The sequence below is a fragment of the Hypanus sabinus genome, chromosome 5 (genome assembly GCF_030144855.1).
Source record: "Hypanus sabinus isolate sHypSab1 chromosome 5, sHypSab1.hap1, whole genome shotgun sequence".
Lineage (NCBI taxonomy): Eukaryota > Metazoa > Chordata > Chondrichthyes > Myliobatiformes > Dasyatidae > Hypanus > Hypanus sabinus.
Genome location: NC_082710.1, coordinates 173462612 through 173488697, shown reverse-complemented (window position 1 = coordinate 173488697; position 26086 = coordinate 173462612). Strand labels below are relative to the sequence as shown.

The window sequence follows — 26086 nt, the reverse complement described above, 5'->3', positions numbered from 1 at the left end:
AATGACTATGTTCCAGATGTAGATTGATGGGGCTAGGAAGAATATAGTTTGGCTGGACAGGCTGAGGAGCTCATCTTTGTTGTGTAGTGCTCTGACTTTAGGACATTACTGCAGTCAGCTGACCGCACCAATCATCTGTAAGCACTGTTTACACTCAACTGCAAACAGTTATGACCTCGTAGTTGTCAGTTGGTGACATCACTGCGGTCATCCAACACTGTGACATCATTCTAATCAATTGGTGATACAACGGACTGCCTTCATTGCTGTTGGTAACTGCACAAAGAGGAGGTTGCTGTTTTTTCACTTTCAATGTCCAGGGATAGAAGCATGGACTCTTCATTTCTAGCAGATGGTCACTTGCTCCCCAATGAAAGACGCAGTAGGTATTTTTAAAATATGAAAGTCAAATATATGAATGTTTGATTTATTGTTAAATCAAGGCAAAATGGTTAGAACTTTTTCTTCATCATCCTGTGAGTCTGCACTTGGTAGGCTGTCTCCCGGCTGCCTCTTCCACAAAGAGCACGGCAAAGTATGTAGTGGTTAGCGCAACCACTACACCATTCTGCTTTACAGGACCAGCGATCACTGATCAGGGTTTCATTTCCAGCTGCTGTCTGTAACAAATTTGCACATTCTCCCTGTGCCCACATGAGTTTCTTCTGAGTGCTTCAGTTTCCTCCCACGTTCCAAAGGAGAACAGGTTTGGTTTAGTAAGTTGTGGGCATGCTATGTTTGTGCCAGAAGTGTGGTGAAGCTCAGACTGAGTTGGTCAGTGACACGTTTTGTATGTTTTGATGTGCGTGTGACAAATAAAACCAATCTTTATCTCTGGCTCCCTGAGGTTTACATTACAGCAAGTGCGTGAGAGTGCTGTCAAACAGCACCTGATTGTTCATTACTTCTGTATCACCAGGCAAAGATCTGTGTTTACAACCACAGTACAGTGGAACTATCTTCAAGGCAATTGCACTGAAGACCCACTGCTATATTTTGTAGAGAAACTTGTAATGGGGTTATACCTAAGGCAAACCATTCCAGAAACATATTGGATTCAGTTCAGAAGGTACTACCCGGTGTGTGTGTGCGCGTGCGCACCAGCATTACAGTTAGTTAACACTACATGCTATCACCATATTTAGGGTGGTGACTGACCTGGCAATCGCATTGGCTGCTTCGATCAGGATGGTATTCAAAATCGAACATAGTACAGTGAAGAAACAGGCCGCTTGGCCCCCAAAGTTGTGCTGAACTAGTTACATTAGTCATCAAATCCCTAATTTTTTGATGGTGTGTGTAAGTAAGCGGTTTTGCTGTTGTCATGTTTTATGTTGTTCTGCTGAATGTTGTAGGCATGCTATGTTAGCGCTGGAAGCAGCGTGACATGCAAGCTGCCCCCAGTACATCCTCAGATGTGGTTGGTAACGTGAGATATGTCACTATGATTTTCTATGTACAGGGTGGTTTGCCACAGTAGGTGTGTGGGACAGGTGGCAAAGAAGTACCAGGGGCAAGGTCATTTGATTCAAACAATTAGTGGATTGATCATTACAGAGTGTCTCTCTAGTGCTTTTCACTCCCTCCTCTCTCCCTTCCTCCTTTCCACTTTCATTCCACAAAAGAGACCCTTTTCAAAATCAGTTTTATTACTACTCACTTATGTCATGAAATTTGATTTTTGTGGCAGCAGTACAATGCAATGCATAAAATTACTATTGTACTGTACACAATGTCCAGACCCTTGCATTTTCTGACATACATGTGCTTACATAAGAGCCTCATGAACATCTCTGTCATATTTGCTTCTGCTACCATGCCAGGCAGTGTTGTCTGAAGCACCCACCACCCTTTGAAGATAATTAGCTTGGCAGCTGATTTTAGGGCCTCTGGTTGCGATCACGAAACTTTTAAAGGAGTCTGAGTATCCAGTTTGAAGGTGGAAAGAGACACTTGAAGGTTTAGAGTTATGGTTATTAACTCACTGAGGGAAAGGCGTGTGTAGGTTGACTGCCAAGTGGTTTGGATCACCTCATTAAGTCATGGTCATGAAGTTGAATTGACTTTATTTCGTACATCCTTCACATACAAGAGGAGTAAAAATCTTTGTTATGTCTCCATCTAAATGTGCAATCATAGTAATTTATAATAAATACAACAGTGTATACAGAGTATACTCAGATCAGTGCGAGTTAATCAGTCTGATGGCCTGGTGGAAGAAGCTGTCCCAGAGCTTGTTGGTCCTAGGGTTTGTCCTGTGGTACCGCTTCCTGGATGGTAGCAGCTGGAATAGATTGTGGTTGGGATGGCCTGCGACTCCAATGATCCTACGGGTTCTTTTTATGCACCTGTCCTTGTAAATGTCCTGAATCATGGGAAGTTCAAAACTACAGATGCGCTGGGCTGTCTACGCCACTCTCTGCAGAGTCCTGCGATTAAGGGAGATACAGTTCCCATACCAGGTAATGATGCAGCCAGTCAGGATGCTCTCAGTTGTGTCCCTGTAGAAAGTTCTTCGGATTTAGGGGCCCATACCAAACTTCCTCAACCATCTGAAGTGAACAACACGTTGTTTTGCCTTTTTCACCACACAGCTGGTGTGTACAGACCATGTGAGGTCCTTCGTGATGTGGACGCTGAGGAACTTGAAGCTGCTTACCCTCCCAACCCAGATCTATTGATGTCAATAGGGGTTAGCCTGTACTCCACAACCAGCTCCTTTGTTTTTGTGACATTGAGATAGAGGTTGTTTTCTTGACACCACTGTGTCAGAGAAATGACTTCTTCCCTGTAGGTCACCTCGTTAAGGCCAATCAATGTAATGTTGCGGCAAATTTAATTAGCAGATTGGAGCTGTGGGTGGTGATACAGTCATGGGTATATGGGAGTAAAGGAGGGGACTCGGTATGCAGCCCTGAGGGGCTCCTGTATCGAGAGTCAGGGTTGGAGGTCAAGTACGAAGGCAGCTGAGTTCTTGGTCCTGTTCAATTTATTCTATTCCTATGCTTCCCTAAAGTTGAAAGAGTTTGTTGTCATGTGCACAAGAGCAGTGAAAAATTTGCTGCAGCAAAACAGGCAAATCCAAGTCCTGAAGAAGCATTCGACATTTTGGTCTCAGCCCAAAATAATGACAATTTATTCCTCTCCATAGATGCTGCTTGACCTGCAGATTTCGTGCGTGTTATTCACTGGCTCCTAGGATTAGAGGCACAACATTCACAAAAAAGAAAAATTAAACAAAAGATATCCAGGAAAGAACATAATGAGAACAAAGTCTGTGGGGTGGGGGGGGGGAATGATCATGGTTTATTATAGTATAAAGTGGCCTTAGCGTTACTGCATTGAGATAGTGATTTGTGTTTTGCCAGTTGTTTCTTGAACCAAATGCTTGAAGGGAAGTAGCTGTGAGAGATGGCATAGGACTGGTTAGGATTTTGATTGCTTTGTTGAGGCAGTGTCTTTTGCAGATGCTGTTGAATTTGGTCATCTCCCCCCAGTGCAGGTAAAACTCTGAATTGTGTTCTTCGTGGATGTCAAGTTTGAAACTTCTGCTAACGGTTGAGAGGTTTCATCTCAAGTTTGCCCAGTGCTTTCTTATGTGAATTGCAAAGATTTTCAACAAATTGTTTTCACCCATTTTGGGCAAGGTTGTTGGCATGTATTCTTTTTTGGGGTGAATGTGGCCAGGGGCAAACTGACTTTTCCATCTTCCCCCTCCACACCAGGCCTGGTTCCTGTCAACTGATCCGAGAGAGATTGGTGACGACAGTGGGGCAGTAAGATTGGGAGCATTCCCCCCTGTTGCAAATCCTCCCAGCTAAAAGAGGATGTGTGGTGGTGAGTTCAGTCATGGTGTAAGGGTGAAGAGATTACGGGAACTAATCAGGGTTTCCAATCATGCAGTTCCTCGCGGCTAATCAATAAAAAAAAATTGGCAGGTTTCCACATGCTCTCATAAAATTGAGCTGAGCCAGTAGTAAAATTTTTATGCTCTCACTGCCTTGCATGCTACCTTGTCTGTTTGCCCTCAGTGATTCTGTACTTTATGCTTCTTGGCATCATCCAGTTAGGAAAGAGCCCATTCTGATCAGTGTTAATGTCTCCTGGTGTAATTTATCTAAATTTTCTTGTCAGCATGCTCTAAATGTGGATCATGGGAAGATTTTTGTGTGTTTGGTTACTGTTTCTTTAAGTGTTACCTGAGTGGGTTGACTGATTACTGGTTGGCCATCTCCACACTGGCCAGTGGCTTGAATTGGCTGTATGCTGCAGTACCACGAGCCTGGCACCTGTCCAGGTTGGGCTGGCTGATCTGCAAGTTCAAGTTTATTGTCATCCAACTGTATACATGTATACTGCCAAAAGAAACAACATTCCTCTGAATCAAAGTGCTTAACACAGTACTTATAACTCACACAGAACACGCAAAGTCAGATGACCCCAAAATAGATAACAAATAATAAAATATATTCCAGAAAAATATGCCTGGGTTGGGGGGGTGGGGAGGAATATTTGGAATTAATTTTGGTTCAGTTATATCTGCTTTTTTCTTTTCCCCAGCCCTTAATCTGTTCTCAGTACTGTGTAGAATGTTTGAGTGTACAAGAGATGTGCTTTTATTAACAATTTTTCTCCTGTTTCTTCACTGCACAGCTTGTTTGTTAGGAAATATCAATAAGAGGCTCTTCAAAGTTAAATCTTTAACAAAATTGCAGAACACCTGTTTTTCTAGTGGCGGATATTGTTCCTCCAGCAAATTAAGTGTGTGAACTTTGGTATTGAATATATTTCAGTGATAGTTTTGGAGTTGTTTCTTGCTTGGGTTGTAGTCTTTGTGGTATGCATGAAGCAGATCAGATGTGCTTCAATGCCAGTTGAAGCCATTGTGAAAATAGTAGAAGTTTCTCAACTTGGGTGTTGGGATGACAATGATGTGTAAATAACGGACCAGGCAAAGGCTCCAGCAAAGCCCAAGAGTGGTTCCTGACAAATGGTGGTGTTTCACTGGGAGCAGATGATGAACTAAACCCTTTATTATGTGCTACCTGAAAAAGATGGTTAAATTATGAGGTAGTTTAGAAGCCATATGGTGTGTTGGTTTTTCATTAGTTTTATTCAGTTAAGGACACAGTTTGGAGTAGGCCCCTTTGAGCCACACTGCCCCAGCTATCCCCAGCAAACTTGATGAAGCCTTATCTGATCACAGTACAATTACAATGACCAATTAACTTACCCGATATATCTTTGGACCATGTGAGGGAACTGGAGGATCTGGAGAAAACACACACATTCCACAGGGGGGTTGCTCAGAGACTCCCTTCAGTTGAATAATAAAGACAGCATGACTGCAGACTGCTTTGTTCTCAAGACTGTGTTAATTTACAGGCTGACCCTTTGAACTGTGGCAGGACAATGGAGTTGAATAACAATTACTGATAACACAGAATTTACTATCTTTCCTTTCAGTTAGTCCTGATGAAGGGTCGGCCCAAAACGTCGACAGTGCTTCCTATAGATGCTGTCTGGCCTGCTGTGTTCCACCAGCATTTTGTGTGGTTTGAATTTCCAGCATCTGCAGATTTCCTCGTGTTTGCAGAATTTCCCTTCTTGTCAGTAATAAATGCAGACTTCAGTTTTAAAGAACTAGGCTGCATCCTTTTAAAGCCTATTAGTGTGTTTAGTTCCCAAAGTGCTTAGGCACAGAAAGAATTGATAAACTGTCTGTTGCCCAGGGTCACCATCTCTCTGTTTGGAGCAACTGGTCTGACACTGACGACAGAGTTTAGTGCTGAGTTAGTCCTTTCACGTTCTCTGTAGTCTATGTAGTGTGGATTTACTGGATTTGAGCCAGGATTTATCAAGTAAAATTTAGCTCTGGGAGTATTATCTCAAATTGTGAATAAAATTCACTGGAGCTTGCAGTACAAGAGGTGAGTTGTGTGAGGTCATGTGCAGGATAAACAGTGCTGTTTGTGAATTAATGCTGACTCCAGAGCTGGAGGGTATATATGTCACGTTAAGGAGCTGGTCTTTAGAACGGGGTGGAATGCTTTTTTACACGCGAGTTTACTACATTTCAAATTTGAGCAGTCACTCAAAATTGTTTGGAGATTTATTTTCTCTCTTCTGTTTTCTCCCCGTAACCGTTGGCACCTTTATCAGCTCATTGGTGTTAGGTTAACCAGGAAGTTGGAGTGGAGGTAGAGGATGATGGTGGGTATCAGGATTGGGCAGATCCCTCCTTCTCCAGCCCTTTGCCTTTTCCACCGATCACCTCCCAGCCTCTAACTTCATTCCCCCCCCCCCCCCCGTGCCCATCCACCTTTCCATCTGATGTTACCTATCCCCAGCCAGCTTGTACTCTTCTCCCTCTTTCACCCCACCCCCAACTATCTTATTCTTGCTTCTATTTATTCTCTTCCTTTCCAGTCCTGATGAAGTGTTTCAGCCCAAAATGTCGGTGCTCATTCCCCTCTGTAGACGCTGCTTGACCTGCTGAGTGCCTGCAGCAGTTTGCGTTCCTTTTAAGCATCTATTTCTGCATTTAATGGCATGGATCACTACCCTGCCAACATATTGCCTTCATTCTATTGGTGACTGAAGGCAAGTCCTATTTAATGTTATTTAGTGCTTTGTAACCTCCTTCAAAGTGAGACAGGTTTAAGCTGTTTGCCTACCTAGAAGCATTGGAAATTGAATTGATGAGAGCAGTTACTGCACAGCTCCAGTGAGCTGATCCCTGGTGGGTTTTGCACATTCTTCTTCTGAAGTCATGTGATTTCCCCTAAATCTGCCGTTTTCTCCCCCAGCCTGAATGCATGTTAGTTAGTGGGTTAACTGGCTGCCAGAGACTACCCTCTTGGTTTCCAGCAGCTTGGCGGGTGCCAGGAAAATTAAGGAAAAGTTGATTGGAAAGTATAAGGAAACTGTTCCAGCGATTGTAAAGGAGCCAGTGTGAATGCCTGAGAGCAGCATTGACCCAATAGGCTGAATGGTCTGATTCTCTGTTGTAAATAAATATGACAAAGAAGATGAGAAATAGTTTTTTATCTGCTGGAAAGTGCCACAATTCCAGCTGATACAGACTTTGTGCTATTGCTTCTTTTACACAGCTGTACCCACCACCACTTAGAGATCAGTAAGAAAGTTCTCTGAAAACTGCAATAAATCATATAGCCTCTTGTAATTTTGTATAGTTAGGTTCAGGATTTGAATCCTTCCTCCTGTTGCTTCGTGGTAAATCATGGACAATGTCTATATATTTTTTTAAACTGCAAGATTTGATCTTAGTGAGATCATGGCTAGCCTTTTGCATAAACATTTCCCACCGTATTCACAGATTGCTGAATCTCTGAAACACCTAAAAAAAAACTGATCAATCCTTTAAGGTGTTGTCCAGATGAAGAAATTTCTCCCAGTCCCTTTAGCTCTGGAGTCAGCATTGTTTTGCTCCAATCCTTGCAACTCCCCTCCCTCTCTTCAAGGACCCAGTTGGAGACAGAACTTTTCAAAATCATTCCAACAAGCAAATTCTACATAAACACGAGATTCAGCTCATGGCAGAAATCCAGAGCAACGCGTACAAAACACCGGAGGAATTCAGCCCAAGTTGTTATGTATATTTAGAGCAGAGGTTAATAGGTTCTTGATTAGTAAGGGCTTCAAGGATTACAGGGAGGAGAATGGGGTTAAAAAGGATAATAAATCAGCTATGACTCTGGGCTGAATGGCCTAATTCTGCTCCTATTCTTATGGGCTTGTGTACCACTGACCAAGTTAGTTGTACTGTGGGCTGCAATACTCACGCCAGCGCTGTGCAGTGAGAGCTGATGATAGCCGGGGTGGTAATTGTGGACGTTTAGTGGAATGAGTCCACTCGCCAATGAAAGGAAGCACTTCCACTTCTTCAGCATGTTGTTCACCTGCAATATATCCTGAAACTCTTCCAGCTAATGATATACCTCCGACAGACCTGTGGCTGCAATCCAGAAAAAAATGCAGCGTATATACAGACAGTTGCATGATGGTGAGGTTCCTAAGATGTTCCTATACCTTTTTTTTCACAGCACTTCTTGAACTTCCTTGTTCTTTGGAAAGGGTGCCTTGGGATCTTTTCTAGTCTGTTGGGCGGGCAGATTGAAAATTAACTCTCAAATGTTTCAGGAAGTAACACTTCCTCAGAACTGCACTGAGAGAATTAGCCCTAGCTGTGTGTCCTCTGCTGTCTGAAGTAGGAGCTGAATCTGTATCTGAATTGAAGGCAAGAATGTGCCTACTGAGTCTGTGTTCTGGTAAGCTTGGCTAGCTAACCCTCTCGGTTACCCCAGTGAACTTTCAGTGACTGAGAACGAGCAAGAATATGTTAAATAGGGTGCGACTAGAACTGAGGCCTAGTATGCTAATTCACTCACCAAGAAGTGAGGTTTGATGTTTGAACTCATTACAGTGTTACTACTGATATCAGTGAACAAATGACAAACATTCTTTCTGCAGAGTTAATCATTAACAGATAGAATATTGACTAAGCTGAAGTGATCAGAGTTGGCAATTTTTGTTTCAAGTATGTGATTCACTGCGAAGTGCAGTAAGAGGAGGAAGAAGCCTGGTAGCCAGTAACGGGGCAGCACGGTGAGCGCAGTGTTTTACCGTGCACTGGCTGTAAGATCAGGGTTCAGTTCTTGGCGTTAGATCTGTAGAGAGTCTGTACACTCTCCCCATGACCATGTGGGTTTCCTCCAGGTGCTCAGCTTTCCTCCCACGTTCCAAAGAGGCACATTTAAGGTTAGTGAGTTGTGAGGTCAGCACCAGAAGTATGCTGCCATTTGCAGTCTGTCTGACGGGACACCTTTCACTATGTTTCGACGTACATGTGACAAATAAGCTAATCTTTGCACCTTTTTGAACTTTGGCTTCTGAAGGCACACAAGTAATGGAGGTGTGGTGCAGGTGAGAGGCTGCATTGTTGGAAAAGGTCTCCACTCCTTAGTAACTCACTCTCTCTTTCTCTTCCTGTCCCCGTTCTCAGAGGATACGAAGATGAGCAGCTCGGAGGAAGTGTCGTGGATCTCCTGGTTCTGCGGGCTGCGAGGCAACGAGTTCTTCTGTGAGGTAGGCTTGCCGATGAGTGACTGGCTTCACCTGGGGCAGATAGCACTGGGGATTTACTCCCTCCCGGGGAGCGCAAGCAATGATTTGGTTCCTGAAGGCATTTTGGTTATTTACGTTCAATGGCCAGTCATTGGAAATTTGTAAACGTGTCAGTGGTGAATGAAAGTGATCTCCTTAGTCATAGTGTGAGAATGGGGAACCACAAGTAACCAGCACTCGGGATTTTGGCCTGATTGTTCATTCACTTAATGTTCAAGACTATCTGTTGGAATTGGCATTTTCTGTCACTGACACGTTGTGAAGTTTGTTGATTTGCAGCAACAGCACAATGCAAGATGAAAAAATGCTGTAAGTTACAATATATAAATTTAATTATTGCAAAAAAGAGAACAAATATAGTGAGGAAGAGTTTATGGATTCCTTGTCTGTCAGAAATCTACTGGAGGGGAAGAAACTGTTCCCAAAACAGTGACTGTGTAGCTTCAGCCTCTGTATCTCCTGTCTAATGAGATGAGGGCATGTATTGGGTGTTGGGGGTCCTTAATAAGGACAAAATGTAGTGTGCAATGGGAGTGCCAATTCTGGCATTCCATTGTATACCGGGAAAGAATTTGAATTTCATGCAGATTGAAGAGAAACAAAAAACAGCCTCCAGATACCGAAAACCTGGAAAAGAAACAAAACGGTAAATGTACTGATGAAGGGTCTCAGCCTGAAACATCGACTGGTTATTCATTTGCACAGATGCTGCCTGACCTGCTGAGTTCCTCTAGCATTTTGTGTGAGTTGCGCTGGACATACACAGCAGATCAGGCAGCATCTGCAGAAAGAGGAACAGTGAGACTGCTTAATTTACCCAGCACATAAGCTTTTCCACTTTATGTGGCCAAACAGATATATTTTGTTTTCCTTGCTGTTGACCTTGACTGCACGTGGAGGCACCTCACACTTTTCAAAGTAACCTGATTCGGATGTCCTTCACTGGTTACCATTACTGTAACAATCTAAAGTTTGGGATTAAACAATATTGAGGAAAGTTTCACCAAGATTGAAGAGTGGCTATAATGTTGATGAATTGAGGAATAGCTTCATCTTGCAGTTTGTGTCACTTGGCTGTGAGTGACTGCACTCAAACTGCCTGTGTTAGTCCCTAATTAATCCTTCAGCAGCTGCTTTTCTTGTTTTGCCCTTCGATCATCAGACTGAGCTGAGAAGTAGACAGAGGCTATGGCACAGCAGCTGCACAGCTCAAGAATCTGGATTTTAATCCCAACCTCTGCTGTCTCTGCAGATTACATGTTCTCCCTGTGACTGCGTGAGTTTCTTCCAGCTGGCTCTGGTTTCCACCTGTGTTCTAGAGTATTTAGAGTCATTTATTTGTGAAACATACTGTTTACCAACACAAAGATGTGTTTTGGGCAAGTGTTGCCCACCGCACGTTCTGGCACCAACCTAGCATGCCCACCATGTTCAGCAGAACAACACAACAGCAAAAAAAGACCTTTTCCCATCCTCCCAGTCACCAAAATACTCTCATACACTGACAGGACTCCCACCAATCCACTCTCCTGCCTGCATGGACTGCCAACATCAGTCATTGACCAGGGGGATTTGGGTCCTCAGCCCCCGCCCATCAGAGAACTGTATATTTCCTTATTACAATATGAATAAGGAGATACACTGTAGTCAGGTTAATTAGCTGCTGTACATCGACCCCTCGTGTCTGGTGACTGGTAAGATCTTGGAGGATTCGATAGATATGTGGAGTGAATAGTCCACTGCGAACATTAGTGACGGTATAAGACGGCACAAGCTCACTTGTCCGAATGGCCTCCCCCGTGTCGTGAGGAAAGGTGAACCTATCAGCAACAAACAGTCTGCTGGAGAACTTGGGTTGAACAGTTATCTGTTTGAAGGAGGGGTGAGGAATTGTCAGTGTTTCCAGTCAAGCCCCTTCCTTGGTGTTCTTCCTCCCCACCCATCCCATGGATCTAGCAGATTGTTTGAGATTCCAGCTCTGCCATTTCTTGGTGCTCTGAAAATATTGGCATGACCATATTTAAGATTTTGTGTTTATTTAGGACTATCTGCCCACCGCCACACCAGAGACAGGATTCCTCTTGTCCTCACCTACCACTCTACTAGCTTCCTCATGCAGCACATAATTCTCCATAACTTCCATCGTCTCCAGCGAGATCCCACTACCAAGCACATCTCTCCCATCCCACTTCCACTTTCCTCAGGGATCCCTTGTCCATTCGTCCCTCCCCACCGATCTCCCTCTTGGCACTTGTCCTTGTAAGCAGAACAAGTGCCATTTCTGCCTCTACACCTCCTCCCTCACTACCATTCAGGGCCCCAAACAGTCCATCCAGGTAAGGCAACACTCCACCTGTGAGTGTATTGGGGTCATCTGCTGTATCTGGTGCTCCCGGTGTGGCCTCCTGTACATCATAAGTCATAGGAGCAGAATTAGGCCATTTGGCCCATTGAGTCTGCTCTGCCATTGAATCTTAGCTGATCCTTTTTTAACTTCCTCAGCTTCATATCCCGGCCTTCTCCTCATATCCTTTGATGTATCAAATCAAGAACCTATCAAGCTCTGCCTTAAATACACCCAACCATCTGGCCTCCACAAGTTCACCACCCTCTGGCAAAGAAATTTCTCTGCATCTCTGTTTTAAATGGTCGACCCTCTATTCTGAAATGATGTCCACTTGTTCTGGACTACTCCACCTTGGGAAAAATCTTTCCAACATCTACTCTTTGTCTAGGCCTTTCAACATTCAAAAGGTTTCAATGAGATCCTCCCTCATTTTTCTAAATTCCAGCGAGTACAGATCCACAGCTATCAAACGTTCCTCGTATGATAATCCTTTCATTCTCGGAATCATCCTTATGAACCGCCTCTGAACCCTCCCCAATGCCAGCACAGCTTTTCCTCCTCGTCTCCTGGATGAGGAGCCCAAAACTGTTCAGTCCTCAAGCTGAGGCCTCGGCATCACATTCCTGCTCTTGTATTCTGGACCTCTTGAAATGAATGCTAACATTGCATTTGCCTTCCTCACCACTGACTCAACCTGCAAGTCAACCTTTAGTGTTGTGCACAAGGACTCCCAAGTCCCTTTGCATAGAACCATAGAACACTACAGCACAGTACAGGCCCTTCAGCCCTCCATGTTGTGCTGACCCATATAATCCTTAAAAAAAAGTACTCCCACACTACCCCATAACCCTCCATTTTTCTTTCATCAATGTGCCTGTCCAAAAGGCTGTTAAATACCCCTCATGTTTTAGCCTCCACCACCATCACTGGCAAGTGATTCTAGGCACTCACAACCATCTGTGTGTGTTTTTATATATATATATAAAAACACACACACAACTTACCCCTGATGTCTCCCAATATTCTTGTTTTTATGTTCTATTCCTCTTGAAATGAATGAACAAGGACTCCCTAGTCCCATTGCATCTCAGATGTTAGGGTTTTTCCTCGTTTAGAAAATATTCTGCACATTTATTTCTCCTATCAAAGTGCATGACCATGCATTTTCAACATTGTATTTCATTTCCCACTTTCTTGCCCATTCTCATAATCTGTCCTTCTGCAGCCTACCTGTTCCCTTAACACTACACTCCCTTCCACCAATCTTTGTATTATCTGTAAACTTGGCAACAAATCCATCTGTTCTATCATCTAAATCACTGATATACAGCATTTTAAAAAAAGGCGGTCCCAACACTGACCCTTGCAGAACACCACTAATCACTGGCAGGCAACCAGAAAAAGATCCTTTGATTCCCAGTCACTGTCTTCTGCCAATCAGCCAATGCTCTAACCATATTGGTAACTTTCCTGTAATACCATGGGCTCTTAACTTGATAAGCAGCCTCATGTGTGGCACCTTGTCAAAGGCCTTTTGAAAGTCCAAATATACAACATCCACTGCATCCCCTTTATCTATCCTACTTGTAATCTCCTCAAAGAATGCCAACAGATTGCTTAGGCAAGATTTTTCCCCTTGATGAAATCATGCTGGTTTTCTCCTGTCCTGTCCTACCAAGTACTCTGTAACCTCATCCTTAACAATTGACTCCAACATCTTCCCAACCACTGAGGTTTAAGCTAACTGGTATAACTTTCTGCTGACTTCCTCCTTTCTTAAAGATGGTCTTTTGACATCTATCTGATCCCCCTTCTCTCCCCAACTTTCCAGCTCTTTACTTCACCCCAACCCCTCTCCAGTATCACCTTCTTCCCAGCCCCCCCCCCCCCACCTCCATTTTCTGGCTTTGACTTCTCATCTTTTTCTTCTCCAGTCTTGATGAAGGGTGTCAGGCGGAAACATTGACTGTACTCATTTCTATAAATGCTGCCTGGTCTGCTGTGTGTGTTGCTTGGATTTCCAGCATCTGGATATTTTCTTGTGGTTGTTTAGTCTCTGTCTGCTTTCTAGGTCGATGAAGATTACATTCAAGACAAGTTCAATCTCACCGGACTGAATGAACAGGTGCCTCATTATCGGCAAGCGCTGGACATGATTCTTGACCTTGAGCCCGGTATGTCACAGAGCATTCCATGATGTGGTTTAGCTGTGGGGCCAGTGGAATTTCGGTGTGTACCAATTGTTGGATTGACAGCTCTAGTGGGCAAACATAGCTGCTTCTCCAGCTGTGCAGTTCTAACTGAGTAAGGGCATGGAAGAGCTGTCTGGTTGTCCTCATCATCAAGGACTAGTGTGGGAGCAGTGTTTGAGCTCATTGTGGAAAGCAAACCTGTCATCTCTTTCAGAGTGGAATAGACAATCTAATCTCTTTCCCAAATGACCCCAGCATGTACTGCGATAAGTGGCAGAAAACGCATGCTTTAAAACAGGGGCTGCCAACCTTTTTTTTTAATGCCATGGATCCTTGCCGTTAACCAAGTGTTCAGTAGATCCCAGGTTGGCAACCCTTGCTTTAAAATCTTAAGGGGCATAGACAGGGTTAATGGACGCAGTATTTTCCCGGGTGTTGGGGAATCAAGAACTAGAGGTTGAGTGGGCAGAGATTTAATTGGAAACCGAAAGGAAGTATTTCACCCAGAGACTGGTCATCATGTAGAATGAGCTGCCTGAGGAAATGGTTAAGGCAGGTATGGTCCCAACGTTGAAAAGTTCTTGGGACTGGTGCATGGATAGGAAAGGTTTAGAGGAACATGGGCTAAACACAGCTTAAAGGGACTAGTTTAGATGAGAATTTTGGTCATCACAGACCAGTTGGGCTTACTTCTACTCTGCAACTCTGTGCAGGATTATTATGAGGCTCAAGACCCTGAACAGCTGCAATACTACCTTCCTTCCAGTGGATGGTGCTGCTGCCATTGAAATCCAAACAGGGTGTTAGAGTTCAAAGTAAATTTATTATCACGGTATATGTATGTCACCATATACAACCCTGCGATTCATTTTCTTGCTCAGTAAATCAAATAACCACGATAGAATCAATGAAAGAGGACACAACCAGTGTGCAAAGGCAACAGACTGCAAATACAAAAGAAAAAAATAATAGAAACATAGAAAACCTACAGCACAATACAGGCCCTATGGCCCACAAAGTTGTGCCTTAAAAATTACTAGGCTTACCCATAGCCCTCTATTTTTCTAAGCTCCAAATACCTATCTAAAAGCCTCTTAAAAGACCTTATTATATCCACCTCCACCACCGTGGCCAGCACCCCATTCCACACACTCACCACTCTCTGAGTAAAAACCTTACCCTTGACATCTCCTCTGTACCTACTCCCCAGCACCTTAAACCTGTGTCCTCCTGTGGCAACCGTTTCAGCCCTGGGAAAAAGCCTCTGACTATCCACACGATCAATGCCTCTTATTATCTTATATTTATTATTATATATGGTATGTATTATTTTTATTGACAACATACAATGAAGAGACCTTGAAAGTGAGTCCATAGGTTGCGGGAACAGTTCAGTGATTGTTCAAGTGAAGTTATCCCTTCTGGTTCAAGACCCTGATGGTTGAGGTGTAACATTTTCCATTTTCATCTCCCATGTTGATAAGCTACTGCATGAGATCAAGCAGGAATTAGTACAGTTTTTGTGCTGAGGGTTTCTTTTGGTCAGTGACCCAGAGCAGAGAAGGAATATTCTTGGAATTGGGCTGGTGTTCCATGGCTGAATGCTTGTCAGCCATTTAATTGTGATTTAGTATTTTCCTAACTTGTACTGCTGATGCCAGTTCCTTCACCTTGAGGACAAATTGTGTCCTGACTTAGACCTCCTTTGCTTTTTTCAGAGTGACAATTTGCTGTAGGAACTCGGTGGGTCAAGCAGCAGCTGTGGAGGGTGATGTTTTGTGTCAACCTTGTACCAGAAGTCAGGAAATGATCTAGGTGTAAGGTTTCAGCCTGAATTGTGGATAATCCTTCTTTGTGCCCCTCACCCCTCCACTGTTTCTTTTAAGCTGCATGGATGCACACCCACACAATAAAATAAAGTATTCCTTTGTTGCTGTGCAGCTGGAATAAAGCCAGACGAGAAAATGAATGGTGCTGTTTGTTGTACTGCAGTTAATTAATTAAATACATGTGACTTCAATTTTCATTCTATTCCATTCTACAATTTTCATTGTGGAATTTTCAGTCCAAAAAAAAATTCCTACTCGGAGCAATAGTTGGTCCGCGTAGATGTATATTTAACAAACAATTAGAAGGAAAGTTGCCTTCCTCTACAGATTCAAGAGTCTTTATTGAAAGCGAGTTTCCTTTGTCACATGTGCATTGAAGCATACGGCTGTCACGGTAGCGTAGCAGTTAGTGGGATGCTATTGCAGCTCAGGATGTTGGGTTTCAGAGTCCACTTCCAGCGCCATCTGAAAGGTCTTTGCAAGTCCTCCCTGGGTTTCGGCTGGGTGCTCTAGTTTCCTCCCACAGTCCAAAAATGTGCCAACTAGTAGGCTATTTGGCCATTGTAAATTGTCCTGTGATTGGTCTAGGGTTAAATAAGTGGGTTGGGCCAGAAGGGCCTGTTCTGCACTAATCTCTCAATAAAATTAAAATTAACGCATTATTCACATTAACTGCCAATACAGTCAGTGGATGTGGTGGGAAAAGCCTGGGTACGCTGCCAGCATAACAAGTAACTAACTCACTAACCTGTACGTCTTTGGAATGTGGGAGGAAACTAGAGCCCCTGGAGGAAACGCACGGTCACGGGGAGAAGATACAATCTTTAAGACAGTGATGGGAATTGAAGCTCACTGACATTGTAATAATGTTACATACCATGCTGCCCTGGTTGAGATGCTGCTCTGCACAATGAGTTTTTACAGCTGGTTTTTGCTCCAGGCTCCAGTATCTTAAGTCAATTGTCTTGTGATGTTCAAATACGATTTCTCAGTCATGTCATCATCCCTAGCATTTGGCCTGTGCTTTGCAGGCTGAAGAACAACACTTCAACCCAATGCTCGTGCCTTGTGCTGGAATGAGCTGTCAGCACAAGCGATGTGTGCGAGCTCAACTTCAGTACTGAAGAGAAGTTAGATAGCTACACGGATGGCAGATCGATGGGAATAGGTAGTTTAAATGGTTTCGGCATGGACTGTGTGGGCCGAAGGGCCTGTTACTGTGCGGTGCTTCTCACTCCCTGTCTGCCCAGTTTGGTCAGTGTAGGGTGAGGTTGATGGAACTAGTCAGAATAATAGTTGGTACAGGCTAGATGGACCCAAAGGTCTGCTTCTGTGCTGTAGTACTCTGACAAACTTTCAGATTCAGTTTATTGTCATTTATAAACCACAAATACAATGCAGTTAAAAAATGAGACAATGTTCTCTGGAATGATAACACGAAAAAGCACAAAACAGACCACACAATGTTTGGTAATCCCCAATCCAGAGTCTGGAGAGGCTGCTGTGTATCGATATCGTGCTACCATCTTAGCACATTCCCCAGAAAGGAACTACAAACCCATCAGACAAAACTAAAGCTACAAAACCTACACAAAACCACATAGTTACATATAGTTATAATTAACATATAGTTTCAGCAGTGCAGACAGTACCATAATTGATAAAAGACTAACTGACAAAGACTACATAATTATAACACATAGTTTCAACAGTGCAAAGCAATACCGTATTCTGATAAAGAGCAGTCCATGGCATGGTCTCAAAGTCCCGACAGCCCATCTTGTATGTTAATGTAGCCTACTGATTGGTTCAGTGAGGTTCTCCATACCTTTGCCAAAGCAGGCAGGTAATAGAGCTGTCTGCAAAGGAGGACCACTGTGTCAATGTGAGGTGCCTAATGTTTCCTGCATTCTCCTGAGCAGATGAGGAGCTGGAGGATAATCCAAACCAGAGTGACCTGATTGAGCAGGCTGCTGAGATGCTGTACGGACTAATCCACGCCCGCTACATCCTCACCAACCGAGGGATTGCACAAATGGTACGTCTGGCTGTGGACATCTTGCAGGGTTTGGTTGGGAGGCGGGAGCAGTGCTTGGAACCTGTGACTTGAAATATTGTCTCTGCGTTGGGAAAGAATCCCGACTCTCCTACCAGCTCAGGTGAATGCACACAGTTTCTTTGTCTAGGGGTGGTATTTAATTGGGCAATGAGGGCCAGAGGAGCAGTAACTGGCAAAGAGGAGAAGCAATATCTGCACCACATCTCCAAGACACAAGGAGCAGCAGTCTGGGAGGTTACACTGAAAGGCGACAAAGAACCCAATCAGAAGAGATGCTTTGCTTTGAGCTACCTTTGAGGGATGGCAGGACGGACACGATGGATTGAGTTGCCTAATTCTGCTCCTCTGTCTTATGGTCTTGTGTACGGCAGATCATAACGGGAGTCAAGTATAGTACGGGAAGAGTGCAGGGAAGCTTTGATTCATGGGACAGAGTTACAGGGAGAGGTTGGGCAGATTGGGACTGTTTTCAGTGGAGTGTAGGAGAATAGTGGGTGTTTCTATAGTCATGTCACAAGGGCATTGTGTGAATGTAGTCATTTCCCCCCCCCCCCCCTCACTGTTAAGGAAATCAATAATTAAAAGGTATAGGTTTTGGGTGAGAAAAAGGATATTTAATCAGAAGTTGAAAGGCAACTTCTTGCCACTCAGTGGTCGATATGTGGAATGAGCTGCTAGAGGAATTGCTTGAGCCAGGTGCAATAATTACTTTTAATAGATGGTTGGATGGGTTACAAGGGGTAAGTTGTCTTTAGAAGGTTACGGGCTAAATGCTGGCAAATGGAACTAGCTTGGATGAAGCATCTTGGTTGCTGTGGACCATTTGGGCTGAAGGGCCTGTTTCTGTTCTCTCTGACTCCTGACAGCCAATCCTTCCAGAGCACCCTGTGCCTGAAGTTGAAGAGAGAAAATTTAACATTAATGGAAATCCTTTTAGCAAAGTACTGTCCATGTACATCTAAGGGTGTCAACTGTTTTGCTCAAATTCCAAGCACGTTTGCAACCTTCCTTGGCTAATTATGTCCAATATTTTCATTTTCCTTTGAAGAATCTTTTTCGGACGCTGTTGCTTGCTACTGCTTGGTCTATACAGACTGGCATCTTTGAGTATCTACTCACCAACCCAATCCTTGATCAGCCCTCTGAATTTTGTGTTACCTGAACCTCCCTGCAATCTGTAAGGTTAATAACTTCTCCACAATACCCACCCATGCAGATATTTGTGGCTGAAAATGCAATAGTCTCTTCCCCACCCCTCCCACTTCAAAGTAAATTTATCACAGAAGTATGCATACCATTCGTAATCTTGAGATTCAAGATTTTGCAGGCAGCCACAAAACAAAGAAATGCATTAGAATCCACAAAAAGCCCGCCCAACTAATAGCTAAGCAGGAAATTTAATTAAAACTCACAGCTGACCTTTATATGCAGTAAATTTGCATCGACAGCTTCCTCAAACACATACACAGTTATCTGTATCTTTGTGCCATGTGTTTACAACTGTCGTGTGGGCTGTTCATAAGAAAGCCTACACAAGTTCACATGGCCCAAAGCTTATGCCTTGCATGGGACTCACAGAACCAGAACCTTTTTTAAATAAAAGAATTAATAAGTGCATTAAATGAAGCACTAACAACTGAAAATACAACTGCTGAAGAGGAAAGATATTCGGAGCATAAACTTTAAAGTTAAAACTTGCAGATTAGAGCTTGAGTAATATTGCATGGGGTTGGTTCATTTCTGTGTTAAGAATGCCAGCTATGTTTTTCATTTACTCATCAGTCATTTTCCACCAGGGAGTTGCTTGATGTCGGCAGTGGCAAACAAAAGCAGAATGAAACAGGCAATTATGTTGTGTTAGTTAAAGGTTACCTTATTTGTCTCATGTATATCAAAACACAATGAAGTTTATTGATTGCGCCAATGACCAACACCCTTGGGATGTGCTATGTCAACCTTCCAGTATCACCATGGCTCCAGCATCAACATAACATGCCCACGACTTACTAACCCTAACCCATGCATCTTTGGTATGTAGAAGGAAACAGGAACACCCAGAGGAAACCCATCTGGTTATGGGGAGAATGTACAAACTGCTTATAAACGGTGGGAATTAAACCCTGATCTTGCAGCTGGCACTGGAAAGCATTATGCTAACCACTGTGCTGCTGAGTTTTAGTAATAAATCTGAGTAGTATTCTTAAAATATCTGTCAACACCAACTAGTGGACAGCTTTGACATCCAATTCATCTGTAATAAAGCTCATATCATAATGCTTGGGAATGTTTTTGAGAGCTTGTGCACTGAATCCAAACGCATTAGCAAGATTTATTTTCCTGCAGGTAAGGTTTATTGGTGATTACTCGTAGCTCTGTGGTCACGGAATGGCATCCCCTGCACCAAGTGCATTGGGGCAGAGTCCAGTACACACACACACCAGATGCAAAATTGGCCAGGTCATTGGCTTAAGTATTTAATCCTAGCAAGCTCAAGGTGATGTATTTTGTGAAGTTGTACAGATGTCGAACATGTGCAGTAACTAAGAAATGCTGACGAGCATATGTTCTCTGAAAACAATAAAGGTTAATGAACAATGTAGAAACTGGTGGCATGCCGGCCTTCATAGATCATGGCATAGGATATAAAAGTTGGTACGTTAAGTTGATAGAGTAGTTACGAAGGTGTAAGGCCATCATTATTGGGTGATTGAGTTGCTGATGATCTGGTGGGGATCTACAAGATGTGAGGTATAGACAGACTGGATAGCCAGAGACTTGTTCAAATGCTGAAATGGCTAATACAGGGGGCTTAATTTTAAGGTGATTCGATGAGGAATGTCAGGCATGTTTTTTACTGTTGGATATAGTATCCAGGAGGGTTGTATCTGCTGGATGTTGTATCGTGAGGGTTTTAACTAATTTGCAAGGGGGGTGAGACCCGGAGCGATAGAGCAGTGAAAGAAGTGCATGGAGTAAAGCCAGATCTAACATATAGAGAGGCTTTGAGGAAAGAGAAGCAAATTAAAGGGTGTAAAGGTAGTAAGGTAGAAGGGCTAAAGTGTGTACTTCAATGTAAGAAGCATCAGGAACAAAGGTGATGAACTGAGAGCTTGGATACATACATGGTATTATGATGTAGTGGCCATTACAGAGACTTGGCTGGCACCAAGGCAGAATGGATTCTCAATATTCTTGGATTTCAGTGCTTTAAAAGGGATCGAGCGAGGTGAAAAGGGGAGGAGGGGTGGCATTACTGGTCAGGGATACTATTACAGCTACAGAAAGGGTGGGTAATGTAGCAGAATCCTCTTGAGTCAGGAACAGGAAGGGAACAGTTATTCTGTTGGGGGTATTCTATCGGTCCTCTGACGATGGTGTCTGAAAAGAGGATGCTGTCCAAGTTGCATGCCATCTCAGACAATGACTCCCATCCATTCCATAATGTACTGGTTAGGCACAAGAGTACATTCAGCCAGAGACTCATTCCACCGAGATGTAACACTGAGAGTCATAGGAAGTCATTCTTATATTTGGCCATCAAACTTTACAACTCCTTCCTCGGAGTGTCAGATACCCTGAGCCAATAGGCTGGTCTTGGACTTGTTTCCACTTGGCATGATTCACTTATTATTTAATTATTTATGGTTTTATATTGCTATATTTCTTCACTATTCTTGGTTGGTGCAGCTGTAATGAAACCCAATTTCCCTCGGGATCAATAAAGTATGTCTATCTGTCTCTCGTAGCAGCAGAGATATCGAGGAGCAAATTGGGAGGCAGATTTTGGAACGGTGCAAAAATAACAGGGTTGTTATCATGAGTGACTTTAACTTCCCTAATATTGATTGGCACCTGATTAGTTCCAAGGGTTTGGATGGGGCAAAGTTTAAGTGTGTCCAGGGCAGATTCCTGTCACAGTATGTTAACAGGCCGACTAGGGGGAATGCCATACTAGATCTAGTATTAGGTAACGAACCGGGTCAGGTCACAGATCTCTCAGTGGGTGAGCATCTGGGAGACAGTAATCACCGCTCCCTGGCCTTTAGCATTATCATGGAAAAGGATAGAATCAGATAGGACAGGAAAATTTTTAATTGGGGAAGGGCAAATTATGAGGCTATAAGGCTAGAACTTGCGGGTGTGAATTGGGATGATGTTTTTGCAGGGAAATGTGCTTTGGAAATGTGGTTGATATTTAGGGATATCTTGCAGGATATTAGGGATAAATTTGTCCCGGTGAGGAAGATAAAGAATGGTAGGGTGAAGGAACCATGGGTGACAAGTGAAGTGGAATATCTAGTCAGGTGGAAGAAGACAGCATACATGAGGTTTAGGAAGCAAGGATCAGATGGGTAGCAATATAGGGTAGCAAGAAAGGAGCTTAAGATGGGGCTGAGAAGAGCAAGAAGGGGGCATGAGAAGGCCTTGGTGAGTAGGGTAAAGGAAAACCCCAAGGCATTCTTCAATTATGTGAAGAACAAAAGGATGGCAGAAGTGAAGGTAGGTCCAATTAGAGATAAAGGTGGGAAAATGTGCCTGGAGGCTGTGGAAATGAGCGAGGTCCTCAATGAATACTTCTCTTTGGTATTCACCAATGAGAGGGAACTTGATGACGGTGAGGACAATATGAGTGAGGTTGATGTTCTGGAGCATGTTGATATTAAGGGAGGGGAGGTGTTGGAGTTGTTAAAATACATCAGGATGGATAAGTCCCTGGGGCCTGACGGAATATTCCCCAGGCTGCTCCACGAGGCGAGGGAAAAGATTGCTGAACCTCTGGCTAGGATCTTTATGTCCTCATCCACAGGAATGATACCGAAGGATTGAAGGGAGGTGAATGTTGTCCCCTTGTTTAAAAACGTAGTAGGGATAGTCCAGATAATTACAGACCAGTGAACCTTGCGTCTGTGGTGACACAGCTGTTGGAAAAGATTCTTAGAGATAGGATCTATGGGATTTAGAGAATCATGGTCTGACCAGGGACAGTCAGCATGGCTTTGTGAAGGGCAGATCATGCCTAACAAGCCTGATAGAGTTCTTTGAGGAGGTGACCAGGCATATAGATGAGGCTAGTGCAGTGGATGTGATCTACATGGATTTTAGTAAGGCATTTGATAAGGTTCCACGCGGCAGGCTTATTCAGAAAGTCAGAAGGCACGGGATCCAGGGAAGTTTGGCCAGGTAGATTCAGAATTGACTTGTCTGCAGAAGGCAGAGGGTTGTGGTGGAGGGAGTACATTCAGATTGGAGGGTTGTGACTAGTGGTGTCCCACAAGGTTTCGTTCTGGGACCTCTACTTTTTGTGATTTTTATTAACGAGCTGGATGTGAGGGTAGAAGGGTGGGTTGGCGTTTGCAGACGACACAAAGGTTGGTGGTGTTGTAGATAGTTTAGAGGATTGTCAAAGACTGCAGAGAGACATTGAGAGGATGCAGAAGTGGCAGATGTAGTTCAACCCGGAGAAGTGTGAGGTGGTACGCTTTGGAAGGACAAACTTCAAGGCAGGGTACAAAGTAAATGGCAGGATACTTGGGAGTGTGGAGGAGCAGAAGGATCTGGGGGCACATGTCCAGAGACCCCTGAAAGTTGCCTCATAGGTAGATCGGGTAGTTAAGAAAGCTTATGGGCTTTCATAAGTCGAGGGATAGAGTTTAAGAGACGCGATGTAATGATGCAGCTCTATAAAACTCTAGTTAGGGCATACTTGGAGTACTGTGTCCAGTTCTGGTCGCCTCACTATAGGAAGGATGTGGAAGCATTGGAAAGGGTACAGAGGAGATTTACCAAGGTGCTGCCTGGTTTAGAGAGTATGCATTATGATCAGAGATTAAGGGAGCTAGGGCTTTCCTCTTTGGAGAGAAGGAGGATGAGAGGAGACGAGATAGAGGTGTACAAGATGTTAGGAGGAATAGATAGGGTGGACAGCCAGCACCTCTTCCCCAGGGCACCACTGCTCAGTACAAGAGGACATGGCTTTAAGGTAAGTGGAGGGAACTTCAAGGGGGATATTAGAAGAAGGTTTTTTACTCAGAGTGGTTGGTGCATGGAATGCGCTGCCTGAGTCAGTAGTGGAGGCAGACACACTAGTGAAATTTAAGAGACTGCAAGACAGGTATATGGAGGAATTTAAAATGGGGGGGGGGTATATGGGAGGCAGAGTTTGAGGGTCAGCACAACATTGTGGGCCGAAGGGCCTGTAATGTGCTGTACTATTCTATGTTCTATGTGTGGAGTGCACTGCCAGGGTGGTGGTGGAGGGAGACCTATGAGACTCTTAGTTGGGCGCATGGTTGATAACAAAATTGAGGGCTATGTAGGAAGGAAGGGGTAGGGTGATATTAGAGTAAGTTACACCATTGTGGGCCGAAAGGCCTATACTGTTCTGTTACATATAAGAACATAGGAAATAGGAGCAGGGGTAGGCCATCTGGCAACGGACATCTGGTAGGCCATCTGGCATCTCTACCTTTTAAAATTTTTAATTATTTATTATTTTTTTAGAAAATTATGAAGAATAAATGTAATGATAAAATAGTAAGAAAGAGAAAAAATAATATTAACCCTCCCCCCCCCCTTCCCTTAACCCTTGTCTAAAGAAAGAAAGAGAAAAAAGAAAAGAGAAAGATTGCCTGGATATCGGAGGATCCCCACATGCTCCATGAAGTTTAAGATAATTTTAATTTTTTTTTACTTTCCCCAATTACTTTATAATTTTCTCTTCAAAGGACTTATGTATTTAATCCTATCTTTTGTAAGGATGGGAGCCAAATTTTCAAAAATATATCATATTCATTTCTTAGATTGTATGTAATTTTTTCATGTGGAATACAACTATATATTTCATTATTCCAACAATCCATAGTTAAATATAAATCAGATTTCCAAGTAACTGCGATAACTTTTTTGGCTACTGCCAATGCAATTTTTATAAATTTTTTCTGATACTTATTCAATTTAAGTTTCGCTATTGTCCCTTCAATGTCTCCTAATAAAAGACTCATCTCTACCTACCTGCTTTTTCTCCATCACCCTTAATTCCCCTACTATGCAAAAATCTGCCCAACCTTGTCTTAAATGTATTTACTGAGGTAGCATCCACTACTTCATTAGGCAGAGAATTCCACAGATTCACCACTCTCTGGGAAAAGCAGTTCTTCCTCATCGCCGTCCTAAATCTACTCTCCCGAATCTGGTGGCTATGTCCCTTTGTTCTAGTTTCACCTACCAGTGGAAACAACTTTCCTGCCTCTATCTTATCTATCCCTTTCATAATTTTATTTTTCTATAAGATCTCCTCTTATTCTTCTGAATTCCAGCGAGTGCGGTCCCAGGCGACTCAGTCTCTCCTCATAGTCTAACCCATTTGTCTCTGGAATCAAGGTGGTGAACCTCCTCTGCACTGGCTCCAAAGCCAGTATATCCTTCCTCAGTAAAGCCAGATCTGCACGCAGTACTCCAGGTGCAGCCTCACGGGTACCCTGTACAGTTGCAACATAACCTCCCTGCTCTTAAATTCCATCCCTCTAGCAATGAAGGCCAGCATTCCATTTGCCACCTTCATAGCCTGCTGCACCTGCAAATCAACCCTTTTGTGATTCATACACAAGCACTCCCAAGTTCTTCTGCACAGAGGCATGCTGCAGTTTTTAACTATTTAAATACAATCTTCTCTTTTACTTTTCCTTCCAAAGTGGATAACCTTGAATTTACCAGCATTGTACTACATCTGCCAGACCCTTGCCCGCTCATTTAACCTATCTATATCTCTCTGCAGACTCCATATCTTCTGGAACAATTGCGGCCCAGCACCAAACCCTGCGGCACACTGTTCATCATTGATTGACAACCAGAGTAACAGCCATGTATCCTTCCAACACTCTGCTTTCTATTAGATAACCAATCCTCTATCCATGCTAATGCAACTCTATGCATCCTTATGAATAAGTCATTTTTGTGGCACCTTATTGAATGCCTTCTGGAAATCCAAGTAAATAACATCCATCTGTTCCCCTCTATCCACTGCACTTGTATATCCTCAAAGAACTCCAGTAAGTTTGTCAAACAGGACCTGCCTTTGCTGAATCCATGCTGTTTCCGCCTGATGGATCTATTTTTTTCCAGATGCTTTGCTATTTCTTCTTTAATGATAGCTTCAAGCATTTCCCAACTTCAGGTGTTAAACTAACTGGCTTATAGTGACCTGCCTTTTGCCTACTTCCTTTTTTGCACAGTGGTGTGACACTCGCATCTTCCAATCTGCCAGGATCTGCCCAGATTCTAGAGGATTTGGTAAATCATCACCAAAGCCTGCACTGTAACTTATGCCATTTCTTTCAGTACCCTGGGATGCATTCTATCAGGACGAGGGGACTTGTCTATCGTCAGGCCTACAAGTTTGCTCAGCACCGTAAAGTCCGACACAAAGTAGTCATTCATAGCCAGGGGAGCTACATTCACTTTAGCTACCCTTTTCTGCTTTATATAGTTATTAAAAACTTTTATTACCCATTTG

The 26086-nt window shown here is 43.4% G+C and overlaps 1 protein-coding gene across 5 annotated transcripts in view; it reads left to right on the top strand.

The window, feature by feature from the left end:
• csnk2b (casein kinase 2, beta polypeptide) overlaps positions 1 to 26086 on the top strand; it is a 68960-nt gene that overhangs the window by 23841 nt on the left and 19033 nt on the right. For 2 of the 5 annotated variants that reach the window (XM_059970929.1, XM_059970930.1), the window contains 3 exons: positions 9026 to 9108; positions 13566 to 13668; positions 17438 to 17553. In XM_059970929.1, the coding sequence (XP_059826912.1) occupies positions 9037 to 9108; positions 13566 to 13668; positions 17438 to 17553 (291 nt within the window). In that variant the 5' untranslated portion in view covers positions 9026 to 9036. Of the gene's footprint in view, positions 1 to 3725; positions 3838 to 8183; positions 8292 to 8652; positions 8782 to 9025; positions 9109 to 13565; positions 13669 to 17437; positions 17554 to 26086 lie in introns of those variants that run through there. The other 3 variants (XM_059970928.1, XM_059970927.1, XM_059970931.1) reach the window with 3 other exon arrangements.